The following is a 22,810-nucleotide window of genomic DNA, read 5'->3' on the forward strand; positions in this document are numbered from 1 at the left end:
AATCTCCTCTTGTTAGGGCTAGGCAGGAGTCTAGCCGTACAGTTACTCTTGGAATTCAGGATGTAGGTCAAAGCTTCCTGAACAAAGCAACCTGAAGCAGGACAAGCACTAAGAGTGTATACTTGGATATTCCTAAGGTGAAATTACTCCTGAAATTTGATTTTTTTTGGGGGGGGGTCAGTCCAGAAATTCCTAAAATGACTCAAAACACTCCTGAAGTTTTGAGAGTAACAAAAATTTATCTCCTGCAATTTTGAGAGTATTTTGTATTTAGCAGAGGCAGAGACAACACCCAGCAGAGCTCCAGTGCAGACACCACAGTGGCCTTTTCAGTTGTCAAGATCCTCTGGGGGAGAACTGTCCTACGGAGGCCATAGCCCAGTGAGGGCACAGCATCTGTCTCTCTCTCCCTTGCACTCCTGCTGTCTTGGGGAGGGGGTATCTTGTTTTTTTCAGACATGATTCCCAGGTGCTAATACTCCAACCCACCCACCCCCCAAAATGGTACCAACACTCCCAAGAATCATGTCCTTTCCAAAATCCCAGAATGAAATTAAATGGAGAACTTTTGAAGTACACACCCTTAGCTGCTGCAGTCCTCTTCACCTGTGAAGAGAACTATTATCACAAAGGCAGGACAGGGCTGGCCTCTTCCCTCCTTAGCCAAATGCACTAGTGCACTATGACAGGAAGGGAGAGGGCAAAGACAAAGGCAGGTTCATGAGGCAGGTTCAGCATTAATTTTCCTGGAATATTCAAATGCTGCTGCTAGCTTCACCCTCAACAATCTTATTTCCCAGTAGTATTTAGGAGTTAAGTGTGGAAACTGTATGAAGACTGGAGAATTTGAATTTATAATTTCAGCTATAGGAAAGGAAAGTTCCCCTGTGCAAGAACCAGTCGTTTCAGACTTTGGGGTGATGTTGCTTTAACAACATTTTCACAGCAGACTTTTTATGGGGTAGTTCGCCATTGCCTTCCCCAGTCATCTACACTTTCCCCCCAGCAAGCTGGGTACTCATTTTACTGACCTCAGAAGGATGGAAGGCTGAGTCAACCTCGAGCCGGCTACCTGAAAACCCAGCTATTGCCGGGGATTGAACTCAGGTCGTGAGCAGAGTTTAGGACTGCAGTACTGCAGCTTTAACACTCTGTGCCACAGGGCTCTCTAACCTGTAAATCCAGCTGGAAACTTCAGAGACCCAAAGAAAGAACAAAGGAAGGAGGCTAGTCACACTGTGTACAATCAGCTCCACAGAGAGATGCTGTTTGGAGTCCTCCCTCCTTCAGAGCCAGAGAAAAAGAATCAAGAGTCCAGATGTGGCAGCCATATACTTCCAACTCAATATGGTAGGTTAGTATATGATCTGTAATAATACAGCTGCCCCTAGTTTCCAAAAAGATAGAGCTGCCAGGTACCTTCTGGCAACCGGCAGAGGATGCGAAGGGCTTACCAGGAGAAAAAGGAAGGCCCAGGCCATGTCGCTGGCATTGCATAGGAAGTGACATCATCAATCTGCAACATTGCTGTGAAGCTCTGGTATTTGAACAAAATTCTATGATAAAAATGACTTCTGCCATAGAATTTTTGGCCAAATACATGAATGTCCCCTGGATGTTGCTGACATGATGATGACACTTCTTGTGTGATGCCGGCAACATGGCCTGGGCGTTCCTCTTTCTACAGGTATGTCCTCCCACTAGCTAGCTGATTTGCAGCTGGGGGGTAGGTCCTGACAGCAGGGGACCCCCACCTCAACCAGAGGTTCTGGTGACCTTAAAGACATACATTTCAATAGTCACAGGGCAGATTCCAGCAGCAATCTCCCATGATTCTGGGTGGACATTATAACACAGTTGGTACCACAAGTAATATGCCAAAAAAGGACATGGGACATTTTTTCCCCTTAAGTTCACTCCCTGCATGACTTGCAGGAAGCCAGCCACACAGCTGTCTCTACTGAAGACATTTTATAGGTCATGAAGTCTTGCTTTATACCCATGATACAGGCCACACAAGTCTTAAGTCACAATCACAATCACACATATATCACAAGCCTTAAGCCATAATCAAACAAGAGGGGGGCCTAGTCAGTTCCTCACTAGAAATTTTAGAGAAGACAGATGGGACTATAGTTGATACGCACATGCAAATAGACCACTGGATAACATGCCACCTGACAACTCATAGTTAAGCAAGCAAACTGCCTCCAATGAGAAATGCTGCATTTCAGTTGATGTCAGCCAATACAAAAGCTCTACCTGTGGTGTCTAAGCTGTGATGTCTGTTGGTATTTAGATAGTGCTTTTTCTCAGTAATCAGGTGATCAAAGTGCCTATGCAAATTTGATGTAGATTTGAAAGTAATTCAACAGCACAGGTCTTATGGGCCTTACCAGCTTCACAGGCCAGTGGGGAAGCAGGACAAGATGGATTATTGAGATGGGTACAGAAATGTTAAGTCACCACCCAGTCCCCCTAAATCAGAGGTGTTTGTACGTGCCTCTGTGGTTTACTTCCAACAATCATTTTGGCCATCTAGTGTTGCATATTGTGCAGATACCTATAAGTAGGATAGAACAGCATTAGTTCAGACTGACTTTATTTTAAAAAGCATTGTCACTCATGTCCTTTGCAGCCTCTTCTCATATGAACTAGGACACTATATTAACCAGTTAGTTTTATTTGATGTTCAGGTTCAGCCCTAGGAACAATGGATTGTTCATATTTGAAAATGACCTTTTGGACTTCTCAATGAGAGCAACTTTAAACCACAATACAACCCTACTACTCATATGCTTCTATTGCTCTAGCAAAACTTCCAACTCACAAATGTACCGCATAGCTATGGCATCATTTACTGAAGCTTTCCAAACAGGACATTTTTCGAAAAAAAAAAACATGCAAGTCTGAGATTCCCCAACCAGAACTAGGGATGCCGATTCCCAGTTGAGAGCAGGGGATTCCCTGGTTTGGAGGCCCTCCCCCGCCCCCATTTCAGTATCATCAGAAAGGCGAGGGGAGGGAAATGTCTGCTGAGCACTCCACTATGCCCTATGGAGACCAATTTCCATAGGGAATAATGGAGAATTGATCCATGAGTACGTGGGGCTCGGGGGGGAGGGGAGTGTTTTGAGGTAGAAGCACCAAAATTTCAGCATACCATCCGATGCCTCTCCTCAAACAACCCCCAAGTTTCAAAAAAGATTGGATCAGAGGGAAGCATTTAAAAGGTGTGCGGTCCCTTTAAATGTGGTGGCCAGTACTCCCTTCTGAGTTCAGTTGTGCTTGTCACACCCTTGCTCCCAGCTCCACCCCCAAAGTCCCCAGATATCTCTTGAGTCAGACCTGGCAACCCTAGCCAGAACACTGTAGGATCTGTAAACAAAGAGATAAATAAATGGTGCCGGGGGGGGGGGTCCCACCATACCAAGGAAAGGAGGCCTCACTGCACAGTATTTTTGGAACCACAGCTGAAGCAGGAAGTGCTGCCAGAGTTCAGAACTGTGAGATCACAAAATCAAGAAGTCAATCATTCAAAACACCCTGCGCACTTCCACATCAAATGCTCCACAGCTAAAGATACTAGAATCAGAGTCTTTGCTTGGAAGAGTAGAGAACTGTTGAATTAGACTAGATACTGGAACTTAATGTACAATTTCCAGAATTGCTAGTTTTGATGAATATAGGTTTGAATAAGCTTAGAACTATGGTATAAGCACTCGTTAAAGCTTAGGTCTTCTTAGATCCGCTCTAACATCTTGATCTTTCCATCCTGTACCTATATGGCATTTGTTGGTATGGGCAATATATTCTTTTTGTAAACTGATAAGTCAGTGTCCCTTGTATGGTTCCCAACTCCATGTTGGAAAATTCTCTAAAATTTGGGAGGTGGAACCTGAGGAGAGCAAGATTTGGGGAGTGGAGAGACCCAGTAAAATATAATTCTATGAAGTCCACTCTCTAACACAGCCATTTTCTCCAGAAGAACTGATCTTTATATTTTGGAGATCACTTCTAATTCTGTGAGATCTCCAGGCCCCACCTGGAGGTTGGCAACCCCTTGTCCTTGAAAGAACCTTTTCTCACAGACTTCTTTAAACCCTTCTTGTATACTAAGACAGTGACAGGAACACAGAAGTGGCATACAGTATAAACCTTTCCAAGTACAGGCTATGCCACCCACCCAGCCCGTTTTCCTTTTCACCCCTCTTAGAAACCAATACAAATGTAATATGTATAAAAACAAAAGGCATGCATGCAGTGTACAGAAGAATGTGCCAGGATGCTGGGATTGGTCAGATTTCCATAGGCATTGTAAAAACATAAAAAGAGAAAGTCTGAGAAAGGAATGACAATGGAGTTGTACAGGTTTGCTAAAACTTGGTTTGCAATCACAACATGCAGCCCAACAAATTAAATGAGATTACTCATTGGATTACAGAGTTGGAAGGGGCCTTACAGGCCATCTAGTCTAGCCCCCTTGCTCAATGCAGGATCAGCCTACAGCATCCCTGATAAGTGTTTGTCCAACTGCTGCTTAAAGACTGCCAGTGAGGGGGAATTGACCACCTCCCTAGGTAGCTGATTCCACTGTTGAACAATTCTTATTGCAAAAAATGGTTTTCCTAATATTCAGTCAGTACCTTCCCACCCTTAATTTAAACCCATTATTGGAAGTCCTATCATCTGCTGCCAACAGGAATAGTTCCCTGCCCTCCTCTGAGTGACAGCCCTTCAAATACTTAAAGAGAGCTATCATGTGCCCCCTCAACCTCCTCTTCACCAGACTGAACATTCCTAAATCCTTTTTAACCTTTCCTTATAGGGCTTGGTCTCCAGGACCCTGATCACCTTTGTTTCTCTCCTCTGTACTCATACCATTCTGTCCACATCTTTTTTTGTAGTGAGGCCTCCAAAACTGTGCACAATACTTCAGGTGTGGCCAGACCAATGCAGTGTACAGTAGGACTATGACATCTTGCAATTTGGATGCTATGCTTCTGTTGATACACTGCAAGATCACATTAGCCTTTTTTTGTCACTGCATCACACTGGCTGTTCATATTTAATTTATATTTAACATATGTACCTCATGATCTTGTTCACACATACTGCTACCCGAAAGTGTATCCCCTATCCAGTATGACTGTTCCTCATTTTTGTAACCCAGATGTAAAATTCAGCACCTATCCTTGTTAAATTGCATCTTGCTCACTTCTGCCCACTTTTCCAGTGCGTTCAGATCTTGCTGAATTCTATCTCTGTCTTCTGGTGTGTTCTCTGCTCCTCCCAATTTGGTGTCATCTGCAAATTTAATGAGTAGCCCCTCCACTCCCACTTTCAGACCATTGATAAAAAATACTGAAAAATACTGGGCCCAGAACCAAACCCTGTGGCACCCCACTGAATACCTCCTATTAAGATAAAATGCCACTGACAAGTGACAACTACTCTTTGAGTGTGGTTCTCTAACCAGTTCCCTATCCACCTAACTATCATAGAGTCCAGTCCACCATCCTCTAGTTTACCCATCAGAATATCATGGGGACCCCTGTCAAAAGCTTTACTGAAAACCAGGAAAATGTCATTCACAGCATTCCCTTGATCCAGTAAGCTCATCACTCAATCAAAGTAGGAAACAGGGTTGATTTGGCAGGACCTTTTGAGGACAGATCTGTGTTGACTTCCCCAGATCACACCACATTGTCCTTTAGATACTTGCAGACTGATCCCTTTAAAAGCTGCTCCAGTATCTTCCCTGGGACAAAGGTCAGACTGAATGATCTATAGTTTCCTGGGTCATCCCTCCTCCCTTTTTGAAAATTGGGATAACATCTGCCTTTCTCCAGTCTTGTGGCACATCTCCCATCCTCCAAGAGGTCTGGAAAATGGACATAGGGTCTGCAAGCTTTCTAGAAAGTTCTTTGAGCACTCTTGGGTGCATACCATCTAACCCAGGGGATTTGTACTCATTCAATGAAGCCAGATGTTTCTCAGCTACCTCTTTGTCCATGTTAACCAGCAGCCCGGATGTTGTGCCCATCTCTAGAGCCTGTTCTCTTCTTCAGGGAAAAAAAGCTGAGGAAACATAGGCCCTTCTGAGATCTCTCTTTCCTCTGTCAGAGTTTCTTTATTTTTCACCCAACAGTGGGCTCATTGCCTCTTTTATCTTGCATTTGCTCCTCACATATATGAGGAATATTTTCTTGTAGCGAGACTCCCTGGCCAGCTTTAGCTCACTGTGAGCTTTGGCCACCCAAGCATGCAGAGAACCAGGCTGCAAATCCTTTGTTTTTCTGCACTTTGGGGTAAAGAAGCTGTAGTACTCAAAGGATCTGAAGTGCTGCAGCAATGCAAACAGTAACAACAGAAAGCTCTCTGCATGCTTTTGTCTGAAAAGCACTTTGAATCCTACCAGTCAAAAGTACTACACATGAACCCCATGTTTTTATTATTTACAAAAATTGAATCCAGTGCCTGAATATAGCTGGAATGACAGCAACAACAATTGTTCAAGGCTTTGTTCAGTTCAGAAATCTCTTTTAAAAAGGATGCAGATCTACACTTTTAGCATTTGGGGGTAATGAAGATTTTAGAAGCTTATGTTTCTCATGCTAATCATGAGAGCAAATCAATAAAGGCAGAAATAAACAGTGGTCATTTACACTTGTCCTGGAAAAGGGGTGGAATAGAATGCCTCCTTGGTTACAGATACTGTATTTATTTGAAAGGAAGGCTACCTTGAATGTAAGACAACCCCCTCTGGAAAATGTTATACACAAAAAGATTGACATTATTGTAACTCATATGCAAATATTAGATTACCTCTTTTTCTTTGATAACACACCTGTGAAAAACTAGTCATATCCTCAGAGCAGATTTCCAGCAGCTAAAGTACAGAATTGTCTCTTCTCTCAAAGTAGGAATCCGTCAGAAATAATCATCCCACCCCCACCTCCCCCCAGCATCCAGGTAATATTTCTTTCCTTAGCTGGTGCTGGCCAGTCAGAGCACTTGGAGCAGCCTGTCACTCAAAGCTTTCTAGTCCTATGAAAATTTAACTCTTCACCTCCCAGTACTGATTAGTGCAGCACTTTGAAGCTTGTTTTAAGAGCTGTCCATCACATCATGTGTTTGTGTAAATGCTGCAGTTCTAAGCAGTGTTCCCTCTAAGCTGATTTTTAGCCTCCAGCTCTCACATTTCTGTTTTAGTTCAGGAAGGATGACCCCAGAGCACACTAATTTATGCAGTAGCTCACAACTTTAATGCCAGCAGCTCACAACTATAATACCAGTAGCTCACAAAGTAGAATTTTTGCTCACAAGACTCTGCAGCTTAGAGGGAACATTGCTTCTAAGGCTGTTGTAGAAGGGCTCTACTTCAGATTTCTCAAAATTGTGATTTGAGAAAACATGAACACCCCCTGTTCAGCTGTCATAGGCAATAGGATAAAGTTAATTGGAAGAACTATCATTGAAAGTAATCTGTCATTCAAGCATGTCACCATAAAACATCAACAATGGAAGGAGGGACTCATCTACACAGCTTTATGTGAGATAATTTCTATTATATATACCAAAATATTACACTAGGGTTTTTGCCTAGGGATATGATTGTGGAGCTTCTGTCTCACGTGAGTTGTACAAAACTCCTTATCACTGATGGCAAACTACCTAAGTGAGACTGCCTGCAATGGAGCTTTGTCCCTGGCCAGCATCTCTGGATTTCACTATTTTTCTGTTTTTATTCTGCTCTCTCCAAAGACTCAAGGGGGGCTACCAGACAAACACAAGCCTAAAAATCATATACTCACAGAAAAAGGTTTAATTCCACAATCTCATGGAAGATCCCAGCTATCATCCACCTTCAGAAAATTCACACCTTTTCAAAATATTCACCTTCTAGAGATCCCCATTCCTACCTTACGATCTCAATCACTCCCCCGCAACATATTTGTATTTAATTTCTAAGCCCCCCTTCTGTTCTCCAGACCATCAACATAGTTTATATACTATCCTTTTCCAAATGTTAAATTACTATCAGATCCAGTATTCCGGTAGCTTCCAAAGTCCTTCTTTTCCACCCACGATTGTCCTGGATCAAATTAGGGCCCTGCAGTGTTCCAGAACTTAGTCTGGAGCTTCTGACTATAAGAATATGAGAGTCAGGTGAAGGAACTCAGACTAGACTAATAGAAAAACATCATACCTGATTTGGTTTTTAGTACAGTAAAAAAGAGAGAGAAAGCTAAGGAGAGGAGAATGTTATAAGCTGCTTTGGGTCCCCATTCGGCAGAAAGGTAAAGTATAAATGAACTGAATTAAATACATAAAAAGAGGAGAGGGTAAGGGTCCCTCTGTAGTGTCACAGTATTTTCCAGGCCCACAATTGTTTTGTTTGTCAGACATCACAGTCAATTATTTTGGCAAGCAAAAGGTTAAAACACAGTAATACTCCCTCCTGCCCTGACCAAGGATGACTTTGACTTCTTTGCATTTGGGACAGGGCAACAGTTTTTACCCAATTCTGCAAAAGCGTAACTCAAGAACAAAGCAACTCATAATCCATCCTGCTTACTATCCTCTCCGCTGATGACCAGTGGCAGAAGTTTAAGCATATCAGGGAGCTGTGGGTCTTCCGAAAGATCAAAGTCAATTACCTATTTAGGAACTGACTTCAGCCTTGAATCAGGTGGCTCCTGAAAAGTTAACATTAGAAAGTATATCTCTGGATACTCTTGTCAGGAAGGCACTTGATATTTTTAAAAAATAATAACAACAACTAGAAGAGGGGGCTCTTATGTTAACAGTCTAAATATAACACAGTTTTTTAAGAATGTATCCAAGTCCTGAAAACTAATTATGGCTGCAAGAAAATTACTAGATCATATTCCACAATACTTATTGTATCCTAGCACATGACTGAGACAGGGATATGCAGAGGATAAATATAGATGGTTAAAGTGAAGAGAGGGTGAGCCTATTCTGTGCTCTCAGACTGCAGGTCAGTTGGGTACAGGATCAGCCTTCAGATCAAACAATTCTCTATGTAAATGACAGAAGGAGCTCTAATGTAGTTATTCCATGCAGTGAGGAAGGAAAGGTAGAGCTGAATAACCTATGCATCACATTCTGAACCTGGCCCAAGAATGCCAATCAAATATCTATACAATGTGACCAAAGACAGACAAGGGAGATATATCTGCAAACCTAGGGGGGAAACACAAATTTGCAAGATACCTTCTTCTTTTTTTTAAGGAGTGGTATATTTAAGAAAATATAAATGTTTTAAAATATATGCATCACACAAGAAGGGGAGGAAAGAAGGAAAAACAGAAGACAGTTTAGAGAGCAATATTCTAGCCAATGTACTTTTTACATTCGTGTTATACTAAATACAAAAAAGTGCCTTTAATGCCATCTATGAAAAGCTCTCGAAACTACATTGGAGTTCTTTTTCTGGCAAATATCTTCTGTTTTCTCTCTCATATTAACAGCAATCACACATGCTGGGAAGGAAGACTCCAAGGTGCTTTTAGAGTATGAATATGAAAAATGTCCTTAAAAGAATTCATAACAGAAGAACCCCATTAAGACAGAAGCAACAAAGTAAAACCACCGTAAGCTTCATTTCCACTGTCCATGATGAGAAACAAAAGAGTTCTCAACCTTCATGTTAAAGTGACAGTTTAAGACTCTCCATTTTACTTATTTACAGTAATTGTTATAATTATTTTCGGTCTATTCCTTTTAGTAAGCTAGTTACCAACCCAGGAAAAAGACTTATTATCATGGTCCCTCCCCACCGCACACCCCCAGCCAGCAGACATGTTCTCCTCAGGGGAAACTGTTGCTGGCCGCTTTCACCTCCTTGCTCAGAGGCACCAGCCACTTATCAAATCATGGCGAAACTAACCATTTCTCTAAATCCCAGGAACTGTATCTCACCAACACATGTGGAGGAAAAGTTTTAGAGAAGCGGGGTTAAAACTGATAGGGGGAGGAGCGGAGAGGTACCACGGCGCTCGGAAGTAACTCTCTGTGAATGAGTGTGATGTGTACATGTCCAAACCACAACTAAATAGGAGTCCCTAACCACGCACACTGCTCCGGACTACCACGTACCGCGATCATCCCCGCCTCACGAGTAGATGCTGTCCAAGCAAGGCATTCTCCCCTCACCCCAGAGCGCTGGACGACGTTCATAACACATCTTCAGGCGCCCTTCCACCCTTCTTTGATAAGTAGCTCCGAGCAAACCGCAGATCAAATACACACATGTGTACACGCATGCACGACACATGACCTCGTGGGAAGGGTGGGGGGAATCAAGACACAACAATCCAAGCCCAGCCTATGTTTACAGGATTCGCCCGCTCTTGGCCTTCTGGGGTTTCTTTCCATCCACCCCCTCATCTTTCATTGGGGAACTCCTAATTCGTTTAAATGCTGACTATGCTCAGTAGGGGGGAGGGGAGAGAAGAATGGGAAAATCCGCGGAGGAATGACATCATCAGCTTCCCCCTCCCTTTAAAAAAAAAGGCACGCAGAGAGAACTTTACAACGTTGAGTAACTGGAGAGCTTCTACATCCCCCGTAAAAACCTCTTAATTTCCAAGTAAGAGAAATTCAAACTTTTGACATGACCAAACTTTTTTAAAAGGCAAATTACGAGTAAATAGAAGTTAGGATCACAGACTCGGCCTCTTCCCCCACCCTTCCAAACTTACCTTCAGAGCAAATTTCTCCGCAGTTCTCTTGTTAAAGATTTCCAAAACTTTCCCATTAATCCCCAGCCCTAGCACTTGAGTAGTGACCTTGTAGTCATCCGTGATGGCATTTTTCTTGATCTGAAGGCCAGACTTGATGTGGAACTGGGGGAACTGTTGTTGCTGGGCCAGTTGTGGCTGTTGTTGCTGTGACTGAAGAGGAGGCGGAGGAGGAGGGGGTGGGTTGGGGAAAAGTACCTGGGGGTTCTGGTTTTGGGAGTTAGACAGCATCGTGCCGTCCAAAGTTCAGGCAGCGAACAGCAGTCCCTTCCCTGGCCGGCCTCACCCTTCCTCCTTCTCCCGTCTTCTCTTTCTTACCCCAGCGGTAGGAAGTTTGCTCTCAAGAGCAGGATCAAAACTCGATTCCCTCTCGCTTTGCTGCTTGGAAAAGACACAGTTTCTTTGGGAGAGATTTCCCCGGGATCCTAAAAGAAACTCCGCACTTTGAAAGCTCCGATCAGCCCGCCAGATCTCACCGGAATAGGCGGCCGCCCCTTCTGAGAAACACCCCCCCGCCCCAACCCCAGCTTGGCCCCAGCGCCCGGCTCGCTGACTCTTCAGAACGACGAGACAGGAAAAGGAATCGCTACAATGTATCAATCTCGTTCCTTTCCCCAGGTCGGCTTCCCTGCGCTGATGTCACAGCCTCGCGTTGACTGGCTGCGCCCTGTGCGAGGGAGGATCCTGAGGCGGGACCATGGCCGGTGACTGGCAGGAGAAAAGAAAGAGTGGCAGAGCTGGTGTGAGGGGAGCCTGGCACGTTTTAACTTGATCTATTCAATTAAGCAAGTTATTCTGCTTTGCTTGTAGGCATTGCCCAGTGAACGTCGGACCTAGCGAGCAACTTTTCTCACTCACACAGGGGTCCTCTCAAAAGAAGCTCTGTGCGACTCAGAAGCTTGCTTCCAGGATTGTAACTATTATGTGGCGCAAATGAGTTACATCTTTTTAATTTGATAGTCAGCTGTTTTTTATGCCCTGTGAATCTAGGCCGGTAGGCAAATTTGGAGATGCAGTGGCTATGACTGGGAAGGAAGAAAACCCTGAATTGGCAAGTAAAACTTGGCATTTATCCAAAGTTTAAAAAAAAAAAACCTAGGGGTCTACAGCATATACATCAAACAACTGAAAATGTATTTATTACGCTGCCAAAAAGAAGTTGTTTCAGATCTTGAAGATCAAAAGTTTTGGTACACAACTATTTATAATTTTCCTAAGAGTACAAATCTAGGTGGGTAACTGTTCTAAGTGGACTCTCCAGAGAAAAATCAAGTGGTGGCTTCTTGCCCTTTTCAAGTGGTTGGTTGAGAGCCAGATAGTAACAGAAATTCCTTGTGTTTATCTTAATAACAAAAGGCAAATGGAATTGGGAAGTCAGGGAAGCCTTGTAATTTTTGGCCCACCATAGTTCTTTACAGATATCAAATCTATTTTATAGATTTAGAATGTAATTGTAGATTATCAGTCACAAAGGATCCACACCTTCAGAAGCCATATCGTCATGCAGGTAGAATCAAAGGGATTAGTCCTGAAATTTCCAGATACACATTACTCTCATGATGGCTAGGATTGCCAGCTTCAGCTTGGGCATTTCACTGAGATTTGGAGGCAGTGCCTGGGGATGCTGTAGACTGAGGAAGGGAGGGAGCAAGTTCAGCAGGGACTTCCATTTCTCAGAACCTGTCCTTTGAAGCTACCATTTTTTCCAGGGAAACTGATATCTGTGCTCTGAAAATCAGTTTTCTTTCTGGTAGACCCCTACTTTGAGGCAGGGAACAGGGGCATAAATTACAGGGGGCTGCAGGGATCAAGCCTCCCCTCTGATTTCCCAAAGGGGGTTATGCCCTCTGGGCTGCCAGGGGGCATCATGAAAGTTGTGCAGACTTTAACTGTGCAATCTCATCCTCTCCACTTACAAGAGATGGGCAACTCCACTTTCTTTCTCTGAGACCTTGGGACATTTACTTGCCACCAGGACTTTTTTTGTAGAAAAAGCCCAACAGGAACTCATTTGCATATTAGGCCACATCCCTTGATGCCAAGCCAGCCAGAACTGTGTTCCTGCTCAAAAATAGTCCTGCTTGCCACGCAGAAGCAGCTCTCCACTGCCTTCCCTTATTTTTTTCCTTGGAATCTTTGGAAGTTCTGCCTAAACCTCCTGTTTTCAACCATGGATCACTGAAACAGACAATGTACTGGTAGTATCCTGGGACTTTCAGCTTCAGCAAAAAAAGAAACAGAGGGGATGAGAATATTTTTGTCTAGCTATGTGTGTTGGAGGGAACAGAGACGTGTGGCTCAAATTCCGAAAGTTAAGGTGAAGTTTGCAGCTTTAGAGAAAAAGAAATGGAAGATAATGGGGGTAGGCACTTTTTTTTTGCCTCTATGCATCTGTACATGAGGGGAGAGGAGATAAAGCTGGTACACCAAATGTAGAAAGTGAGGTGATTCTGCTGTCCTGGACCCTAATTCAGACAAATAAATGGTCCTATAATTTCAGGTATGGGTATCAGAGAAGCCAGTATTTACTGTGGATTCTGAGATGCATTTGGAGGTGCGTACTGAGTATCCCGTATGTGACTGGTATAGTTGTTAGAGTGCTGGTCCAAGATTGGGGATACCAGAGTTCAAATCCCCACTTAGCCACGAAACACACTCTGTGACCTTGGGGCAGTCATATACTCTCAACCTAACCTGCTTCATTTGGTGGTTGTCAAGAGAGGGGGAGGGAGTATTTCCTTTCATACACAAATGAAATATTTACTGAAATTGTCTCAGTGAAGGAGTTCATGTCATCTTTCCACACACAGAGTCCTCTTTCTTTGACTGAGATTCAGACTATTATGAGTGGGGGGAAATATATATTTTTAAACCACATGATTAATTATTGATGGCCTATGTTTTTTGGAAATATAAATTATTTCATATTTAAATAATTTAATGTAGATTACTAAGTGTGGGCCTGGACCAGATTTAGCCACACACTCCCTTCAGAAATTAAAAGTCTACACCCCTGGCTCAGAACCCACCAGCAGAGGCTACCAAAATCAGAAGAGAAGTATGGCCAGTCATGCTTGTAAACTCCTGTGCCAAGTGTAAAGAAGTATAGAGTCTTACTACATACTAGAATAGAAACTACATACCAGAATATACATTTTGAGTTCAAAATGGTTCTTCCACTTTCAGTCTCACATTAACAGCTTTCACAGGTGACACTCAGTCCAGAATAAAAGGCATTGTTTTTCTTTTCTGAGAACAGCCAGAGATGCAAATTGGCTTAATTTCCTTTAACATAAATCAGCATAAATCCTCACTTAGAAATAAATTGGGCTGGCTGCCATTATGCAATGCATTAGAAGACTAATCAATAGCAACTGGGTTAACCACATCAACGAGAAAACCTTTCAGCTATACCAAACAGAGTTCCCTTAAGGAGTATAGGAGTATATATGACCAATGCATTCCTTTGCAAGAGAAGGTGCTGGGGAAAAGGGACTGGCAACTGAAGACTCTTGTGCTTATCATGGGCGGGCTTTGTTATTCCACAGTCTCTACAGAAACAGAGAAAACCCCCAGTGTCTTATTTGTGTAACAGCAATTTTTAGGTGTCAATTTTATTGTGTGTTTCATGTGATTTTGTTGTGAAACAGCCTTGAAGATTATAATAATTGAACAGGAGGAGTACAAATATATTAAATTAGAAAATGTAACATAAGAGCTCCCACAATGTGGAATGAAGCTTGAATATTTGTCAGAAGGTATTCAAACCATAGTGAAGGATCACATTTCACCAGTGAATATACCATCTCTTATGTTCCTGGACAGGGGTAGCACTCTACATAAACTCCAGGATACCTCATAATACAAATACTACCATGAAGAAAACAAAAGCTGCAATTCTAAGAAGACTTTCCAATGAATAAGACTCACTGAACAACTTGGGACTTACTTCTGAGTAGACCTGCTTAGAATTGTTTCCAAAGTTGCTGTAGAACAGCTTTATCCATTTCAAGAGGCCTTTAATAACACAAAAAGTGAGGCAGAAGAAGGGAAAGAGCCATGTAAGACAGCTCAGAGCTGCTACCTTACTCCAAAGGCACCTTACAAACCTTTCTGAAGTGAAATCCCATTGTTAAAAAGCTCGAATAAGTGCCACCTGGTACAAAGCAATATGCCCCAAATGCAGCTATTTGTCTTGACCCATGTGAGATTTATACAGCCTCCAACATCCTCTGCTATCAGATACTCAGGACACCACGTTTATTTTATACAAAGTTTAGTAAGAAAGCCAATCACAAATTGCTAAATAGCTGTAAATATAGAATAGTGGGGAATTTACAATAGAAAATGTTGTTTTCCTAGTTCTGTGTCACATAATGCCAGAGGCTCAGGAGCAATAAGCATCCAGGTCAAGTCAGCTGTGACTCTGGATTTTCTAGAGCATATATACTTTATTTTCTTCCATCAAGAAGTTTCTGCAAATTGAGTAAAGGAAGACAGACCATATCCCACTATCATATATCCCCAAGAGACTGACCACACAGGTTAACCTAACACTTCACAGTGTTGACTAACAAGGGCACTAGTCTATCCTTCTGGCTGAATTTAGGAGTTTTTCAAGAGCTGGTTGCTATTCCCAATGTCAGTGGAAGTTAATAGTCCCACATCACTTTACAGAACTTATTTCTGGAAGAGAAGAGGCCAGGTCTGAACTGATGCAGAACTCGAGCAAGTCTCAAATTACTACTAAGTGGTTTTCCAATTTCATTTTGTACTGCAATGATCAGTGACCTGCCAACTTTCCCCCCCTTAAGTTACCTGCCAGATTCCATCCATATTACTAAGTTTTAGCAGATAAAGATTGTCCTTTAGTCTGGGGGTTACTAAGCATTCACTTAGGTAATTCATTGGGTTTTGTTTAGCATAAACACACATTGATTGGATGGAAAGAACACATCACAGTTTATACAGCTTCTGCAATTGCCTTGAGATGAATCTTAAATGTTCACATAAGAGCACCAAAAACAGACAAATTTAGCTAGAAGCCCTTTTCCATACAGAACCAAAAGCAGTAATATTCATGAGGCTTACAACTGCCTTGCTTTTTGAGTTGAGATTGCATTAATATATGCAACTGGTGGAAACAAGGAATGCAAACAGAAAGCACTCAGATGGGCAGCATAGGCATCAAAACCAAAACATGCCATTGAAGAGAAAGTTTCAGCATTTGCTCCTAGCAACAGCTCAGTCCAATGCCTTGCGTCACCGGAAACAACTAGTCCTGTTGCAATTCTCTCCTGATAGCTGGTTTGTTCAGTTACCGCTGGAGGGTTTTGTTGTTGTTGTTTTCATTTGTCTTGACATTACTAAAGAGTCCCTTTAGTCATAAAGACATATATTAATGAGTGAAAGACAGCAATGTATTTGTTTTCAGAGACTATTTATTAAATGTATATATCCTCTTCAGTCCTTATCAACTGAACAATCTGAAGTGTAAACTTCCTCTGATGATTTACAGAGGAAATTTTGCAGCACACAAGGCTCAGCCTAAACTAGACAGCAGCAGCATCTGCTAGAACTCTCAACAAACAATTCCAATGAATCAGAAAAGAGTCTTTTACGTGGAACTGGACAGCTTGCCTGAACTCTTTCCTTTCTCCATGTTGAGAGGAAAGGGGAGGGAATGTTTCCTATGGAGAAAAGTGCGGAAAACAATACAAAAACAGGAATTGCTAGCATTCTGCTAAACACCCCCCTTGCTAACGTTATTGTCCTAAACACCCTCTTGTTAACATTATTGTCCTATGTACAAGTATTTTGTTATCATTGTGGTCAATTCTAGCAACAATAAAAGACTCTGACTAGTGGAGTAGGGGCAAGAAGCAGAACTACAAAAGATAACATCCCTGGTTCCAATCTCACTCCTGCTACGACATCATCTGGTAGCCTTAGACAAACCACTTGCATACCCCACCAAACCTGAATAGTATCTAAGAACCATAATATCAAAGTTGAGAGCATACAGGGGTGATGTGGTCTGCCTGAGACAAAATTAGTAGGCTGTGGGGAGAGATGGAACACTCTAGGCCTGGATGGCAGTCACATTTGGCCAAAAACATTCTACCAATAAGTGACAGAAGACCTAAGTTCTAAGCACGAAGTTTAAAAGCCTGCAATTTATCACCCACCCAAGTTGTAAACTCACTTCAATTGGATTCAGATGATTAAAAAGTCACAAGTAGATAAAGAATAGGCCTGGGGGGGATCCTGCTCAACTGTTGGCAAAATAAATAGCACTGGGAACACAACTCTTCTTATTTGACCCCCTATTCTCATACAGAGTGGTCATGGAGATGCCAGCACATCCCCTTCTTCTGCTGCTGAAACTTTCATTCCCCCTGTTCTTCCTCACAGGGAAGTATTGGAAACTGGCAATTTAGAGTGGCAGGAGGTAACTGCCAGATTGATTAAAAGCAGTCTGTCAAAACAGTAGCTGAGCCTACTCATTTACAGCTTAGAGAGAAAATGAATTAGCATGTCTCAGACATAATAATAGTGATAAATGAGCATGTTCTCAAGCAAAATGCAAGAATTTGCTATTCAGCTCATTAAGTGAAAGAACAGTTTCTGTCTTGGAGAGAGAGAAAGCATTTTTATAGTATAGTCTGTTTAATGCAGCATTTATGGCTGCACAGAGATATTACAATGGGAAAATAACCCAAGAGATGCCTACTTTTTCCAGTTGCTTTTAAAACAAATTTGTCTTAAAAGGGGGGGGGGGAATAAGATTTAATTACAACAGGAGAGTACTTGTTTTTGATCTCTGTAATTAACCAGATAATGTATAGGATTTCTGAACAGCTAATTGTGTGGGAGCAAATTTACGTTTAAGATGCAGACTGTTCTCTCCTGGAGTGTAGTAATCTGTACTAAGAGTTCATATTACTCTTCCAAAGCCATTTAAAGATGAAAAAGTCTTTCCCAAATGAGTTGGTGTTCAACCCACACACACATCACTTATACTACAATAACCCTTATCACACCTCATCATCCATGATAGATTTTTATCTCAGCTATTAAAATTGGGGGACATCTGAGAATAAAGAATGGTCAGCCAAATGCAGCAGATGGTAGATTTTGTCCTCCTAAAGTCAACTTTCTGTTATCCTGCTTTTTCATAACCCACTCCCACATAAATGGATTTCACTGAAAGTGAATTGCCAACATATTTTCTTAGTTACTGGACTGTATGGAGTATCCTCTGCTTTCTATAAGCTTCAAGAGATTACGAGTTTGATCTCTGTCAGAGGTGGTGGTGAATTTCTCATTTTATTATAGTGATTGTTATTGACACACCCTAGTTACCTAGAAGACACATAAAGAAAACACAGCACCTTTCATTCAGTAGGATGTTGTAAACTGCATGCCATCCTCACACACCCAGTCACGTTTGGAGTAAAGGCAGAGACAGCTGGAGCAGAAAATATTAGATAAACATTAGGGGTGAGAGGACGCATTTCAAAACAAAGAAGAATGCTGGAGATTTATGCGAAGTGTTATAAGATAATTCAGAACCACATGGTGATCTTGACTTCAAAAAAGTTTTCACTGCAGATCAGTCATAGAAATGTAAAGTATTTAGGTCAAAGTTAGAAGAAAGGGCACTACAGGATCATTATTAGATATCACACACTGCTTTCACAAGAACTTCCTCTTTACACACACGTGTGTAATGCAACCACCACCCCTCCTCAAAACTCACTTTTCCCCATGCAGACTTTGGTGTCTCACCTTAAACTTCATTCCCAGCTATATCCAAGCCTAAAGGACTAAACTAATCATGATGGCAAAAGATTAGTGATTAAATTGCTCACCTTTTGTTAAATGTTTCACTTTTTGTTAAATGGTAGTCCTGGGAGGGTCTCAATCAAATAGGTAATAACAAGGTTTGCATGGGGGAATTGATACATTTCCTGCATACCACTTTCTGTTTTAAATGGACTGTACTCTCTCTCCCCAAAAAAACTGCTGTTGGCAGGGGAGAGGAGAATTTAGAAATACACATACAGTAAGATTATAACTAAAGGGAACAATGATAACTTCAGTGGAGTAGTTAAAATCCAAAACTCTGCCACAACCTCAGGCTGCTCTTAATTTTTAAAAACATGGGAAATGGAAATGTAATACTGAGATGGCCCATCATAAGATCTATTCTGGCCCTAAAGACACATAAATGTATTTGCCCACATTCCTTCCTTCCTAATCTTGTCTTTCCCTTCCTTCCCTCATCCATTTTATATAATGGCTATTTTCATTTTAGAGATGTGAATACTGGGATACCACTTCAAGCCAACCTACACATACCACAGAAAAAGATGGCTGAAAAAAGAAAACTGCCATTAGAATCTGTGGGTTTAGCTTCCATTTTGGAAAAGGAAAAAAAAACCTCCATATTTTCAAAAATTTCACCATAGTACAAAAATACCACATCAGAGAAACATTTTCCCCCAGTCCACTCCCTGCTGTGCTAGTTTCTTTTTATTCAAGGGGAGGTTTTTCAGTTGTGGTGGGGGCTGCTATTTAGCTAATATATAAAAGCATTCAAAACTTTGACCGTCCACCTTCAGGCTGCACAGCTCATTCTACTATCCAGATGTCTATCACTCTTGTCAATGGGTGACACTGGAATATTGACTAGAAAATACTGGCAGCAAACAATGGCAGCTTGCTCACCATAAATAACTGTTTAGCCACCCTGGGGAAACTTCACTTTTATCTAAGGCTGGGATATAATCAATCTGCAGGAATGACTAGTCAAAATCTTGTGGACTAGTGTTTGTAACGTGTTGCAGCTGTTAGTGCAACAAAGTACCAAGAACAGCAACAATTTATATTTGCTATTCTTCAAGGTGATATACCTGGGATTCCTCCCTCTTCACAACCAGCATTGTGAGGTAGGTTTGAATGAAAGACAATAATTCACCTAAGATCAGCCAGTCAGTTGCACAGTTCAACCGGGATTTCACTGACACAGTTACCTCTTTAAATTTTGTTAATAACAGCTATGGTGGAAGCTGAACTGGATTAGAAGTTATGGTTCCTGGTCTCTCTCCCCCCACACCATGTAAATTATTCCTGAAGTTGCTATTTCTCCCAGAAATGGAAAATGCCCAATAATACCTCATAATGGCAAATACTTGCATTAGCAAGATGGGATTCATTCAGAAACAGCAGAGGAAAATTATACAAACCTAACCCCACCCCACCCCCCACCCCCCCAAAAAAGAAGTATAAAGACACAGGAGATTCATTCAAGGATCTCCAACATGTGAACTGGCTCAGTCCTCAAACTGCTTTATAATTTGAATGTTAGAATCATGTTTACACAATACCTTGCTTTATATATGAATGTTGTCAAAGTGGGAAACAAAGTAGAAGGGCATCATTTTATACCTGGTTGTCATGCCCCTGCTGGCTCCCACCAAGCCACGCCGTGACTACTACTCGCTTAGCGACCTGGTTTGGACCGGGGCTTAGCTAGACGTCCCAGAGGTCTCAGAATGTGGGAGGACAGAGCTGGGTTACCTCACCCACTTATACTCATGTCCTCCCCGGCTGTGCCGGGGCTCCACTCTCTGTCTCGGCAGCCCATTCCTCACATTAGCCAGTTTCCGCCCCGACCTCTCAGTCTTGCTGCCTTTTATTCCTCCCCCGGTCTCTTCCCTGCCACGTGACGGGGTCGTCACGATTCGGTGTTTGACCAGGTGGGTCAGCCCTGGTCGCGTGGAGAAGACCGAGCCGTGGGTCACCAGGATGGCCCGGAGGTCCTGCTGCTGACCTGATGTAAGGGTGTTATCAAGTTCCAAGCTCCCCCTGGGGCCCCCAAAGGCAGTCCAGGGGAGGGCCCCATCCCCCAACTCACTCGGGTCCTCCGCCAAGAGTCCCTGGTCATCCCGCCGTTGCCATTCCTTCAGGTTGTTAACATGGATGGTCTTCTACTGGTGTGGGCGGGTACCGCACTGAACCTCGTAAGTGAGGGGTCCCAGCACTCATGTGACTGGAAAGGGTCCCCTCCAGGTGTCCCACTGGTTCTGGCCCATCACCCCTCGGTGGACTAGGACGCTGGCCCCCACCTGTAAGTGCCGGGCTCTGGTTCCTCGGTCATACCATGCCCGCTGGTTTTCTTGGGCCCACTCCAGCTGTCCACACACATCCTGCCATACATCCGCTAGTCTTTCGTTTAGCCGCTGGACGTACTTGTTTGGGGGCATATCGGGCTCCTCCCATCCCCGGACCCACTGCTCTTCCAGAAGGCCCAAAATCCCCCGGAGTTGACGCCCATATAACAGTTCAAAAGGGGAATACCCTAAGGAGGCTTGCGGGGTTTCCCATATGGCAAAGACCAAGGGGTCCAGGTACAAGTCCCACGCCGTGGGATGGGCGTATGCCATCCTCTTCAACCTGGCCTTCAGCATTTGGTTCATCCGTTCCACCAGCCCATCAGTTTGGGGGTGGGGGGTGGACCGAGGTGAACAGTTGCCTGATGTGCAAGGCCTGGCAGACCTGCTTCATGAGGCCCGATGTAAAGGGCGTCCCCCAATCTGTCAGTATCTCCTGGGGGAGCCCTACCTGGGAGAAGAAGCACATCAGAGCCCTGGCCATGCCAGCGCTCTTCATGCTGGGCAGGGGTATGGCCTCCGGGTACCAGGTGGTGTAATCCATGAGGACCAAGATGTAGCATGCTCCCCTCGGGGTTCTCAGCAGGAGCCCCACAAAGTCCATGGCCACCCACTCAAAGGGCCTGCCCACCAAGAGGAGGGAGGACGGGGTGCTCGGGGGTCAGCTCGGGAGTTGAGGAGCGACAATAGGCCTGCACATCACGGGCCATGGAGGGCCAAAAGAAGTGGGCCAAGAGGCCCCCCTGCAGAACCTCTGTCTGATATTGGTGAGGGACTAGCAGATGGAGCTGGAGGTTTGGCATGGGTGCTCAGAACAGGCGGGTCGCCACCCAGGCAGGGCCAGGATATGGGGGTAGGGCCGTCCTAGGCTAGGGGCAGTGCCCACATCCTCCACCACGTTGTCATGCTTCCGCTGGCCTCCGCCATGCCCCGCCGTGACCACTACTCGCTTAGCGACCTGGTTTGGGCCGGGGCTCAGCTAGGCGGCCCAGAGGTCTCAGAATGTGGGAGGATAGAGCTGGGTTACCTCACCCGTTTATACTCGTGTCCTCCTCGGCAGTGCTGGGGCTCCATTCTCTGTCTCGGCAGCCTATTCCTCGCATCAGCCAGCTTCCTCCCCAACCTCGCAGCCTTGCGGCCTTTTAATCCCTCCCCCGGTCTCCTCCCTGCCACCCTGGTCCCACCCCTGGGTAGCTCCGCCCCCGCTTATAAGCGGGGATGCTGAGGAAGGTCTTCCTGGGGCAGGGCCGTCCAGCAGCAGGCGCATGGATGGGGGTGTTGAGGGTGCTGCTCAGAGGTCCTGCCTTCCCTGCACTCTCGGCCAGGCGGCGTTCCTGCTCTCTCTCTTCCCCAGTCGCGGCTTGGTCACCATACCCAGGCCTGGGGGCGGGCCTGTCGTTTCCTGGCTCCGGTCAGCGTCTCGGAGGGGTGGACCGTGTTGGGCGGCCAGAAGGTCGCTAGGGGCCTTGGGAGGTGTGGGGGCAGCTCTCGGCGACATCCCACCACCGCCAGGGGGGGTGTGGGAGGGGAGGGGACACTCGTCTATATTCTAGCCAATGTACTTTTTACATTCGTATTATACTAAATACAAAAAAGTGCTTTTAATGCCATCTATGAAAAGCTCTCGAAACTACATTGGAGTTCTTTTTCTGGCAAATATCTTCTGTTTTCTCTCTCATATTAACAGCAATCACACATGCTGGGAAGGAAGACTCCAAGGTGCTTTTAGAGTATGAATATGAAAAATGTCCTTAAAAGAATTCATAACAGAAGAACCCCATTAAGACAGAAGCAACAAAGTAAAACCACCGTAAGCTTCATTTCCACTGTCCATGATGAGAAACAAAAGAGTTCTCAACC

At 43.8% G+C, this 22,810-nt stretch overlaps 2 protein-coding genes across 2 annotated transcripts in view; both read right to left on the minus strand.

Moving 5' to 3' along the window:
- The window catches only part of MAPKAPK2 (MAPK activated protein kinase 2), a 126,478-nt gene extending 115,144 nt beyond the window's left edge, over window positions 1-11,334 (minus strand). Inside the window, exon 1 of the mRNA XM_060231289.1 lies at window positions 10,734-11,334. Within this exon, the coding sequence (XP_060087272.1) occupies window positions 10,734-11,003 (270 nt within the window). The 5' untranslated portion in view covers window positions 11,004-11,334. The remainder of the gene's footprint in view (window positions 1-10,733) is intronic.
- The window catches only part of RASSF5 (Ras association domain family member 5), a 358,578-nt gene that overhangs the window by 3,714 nt on the left and 332,054 nt on the right, over window positions 1-22,810 (minus strand). The window lies entirely within an intron of this gene.

The sequence above is a fragment of the Heteronotia binoei genome, chromosome 2 (genome assembly GCF_032191835.1).
Source record: "Heteronotia binoei isolate CCM8104 ecotype False Entrance Well chromosome 2, APGP_CSIRO_Hbin_v1, whole genome shotgun sequence".
Classification (NCBI taxonomy): Eukaryota; Metazoa; Chordata; class Lepidosauria; order Squamata; family Gekkonidae; genus Heteronotia; species Heteronotia binoei.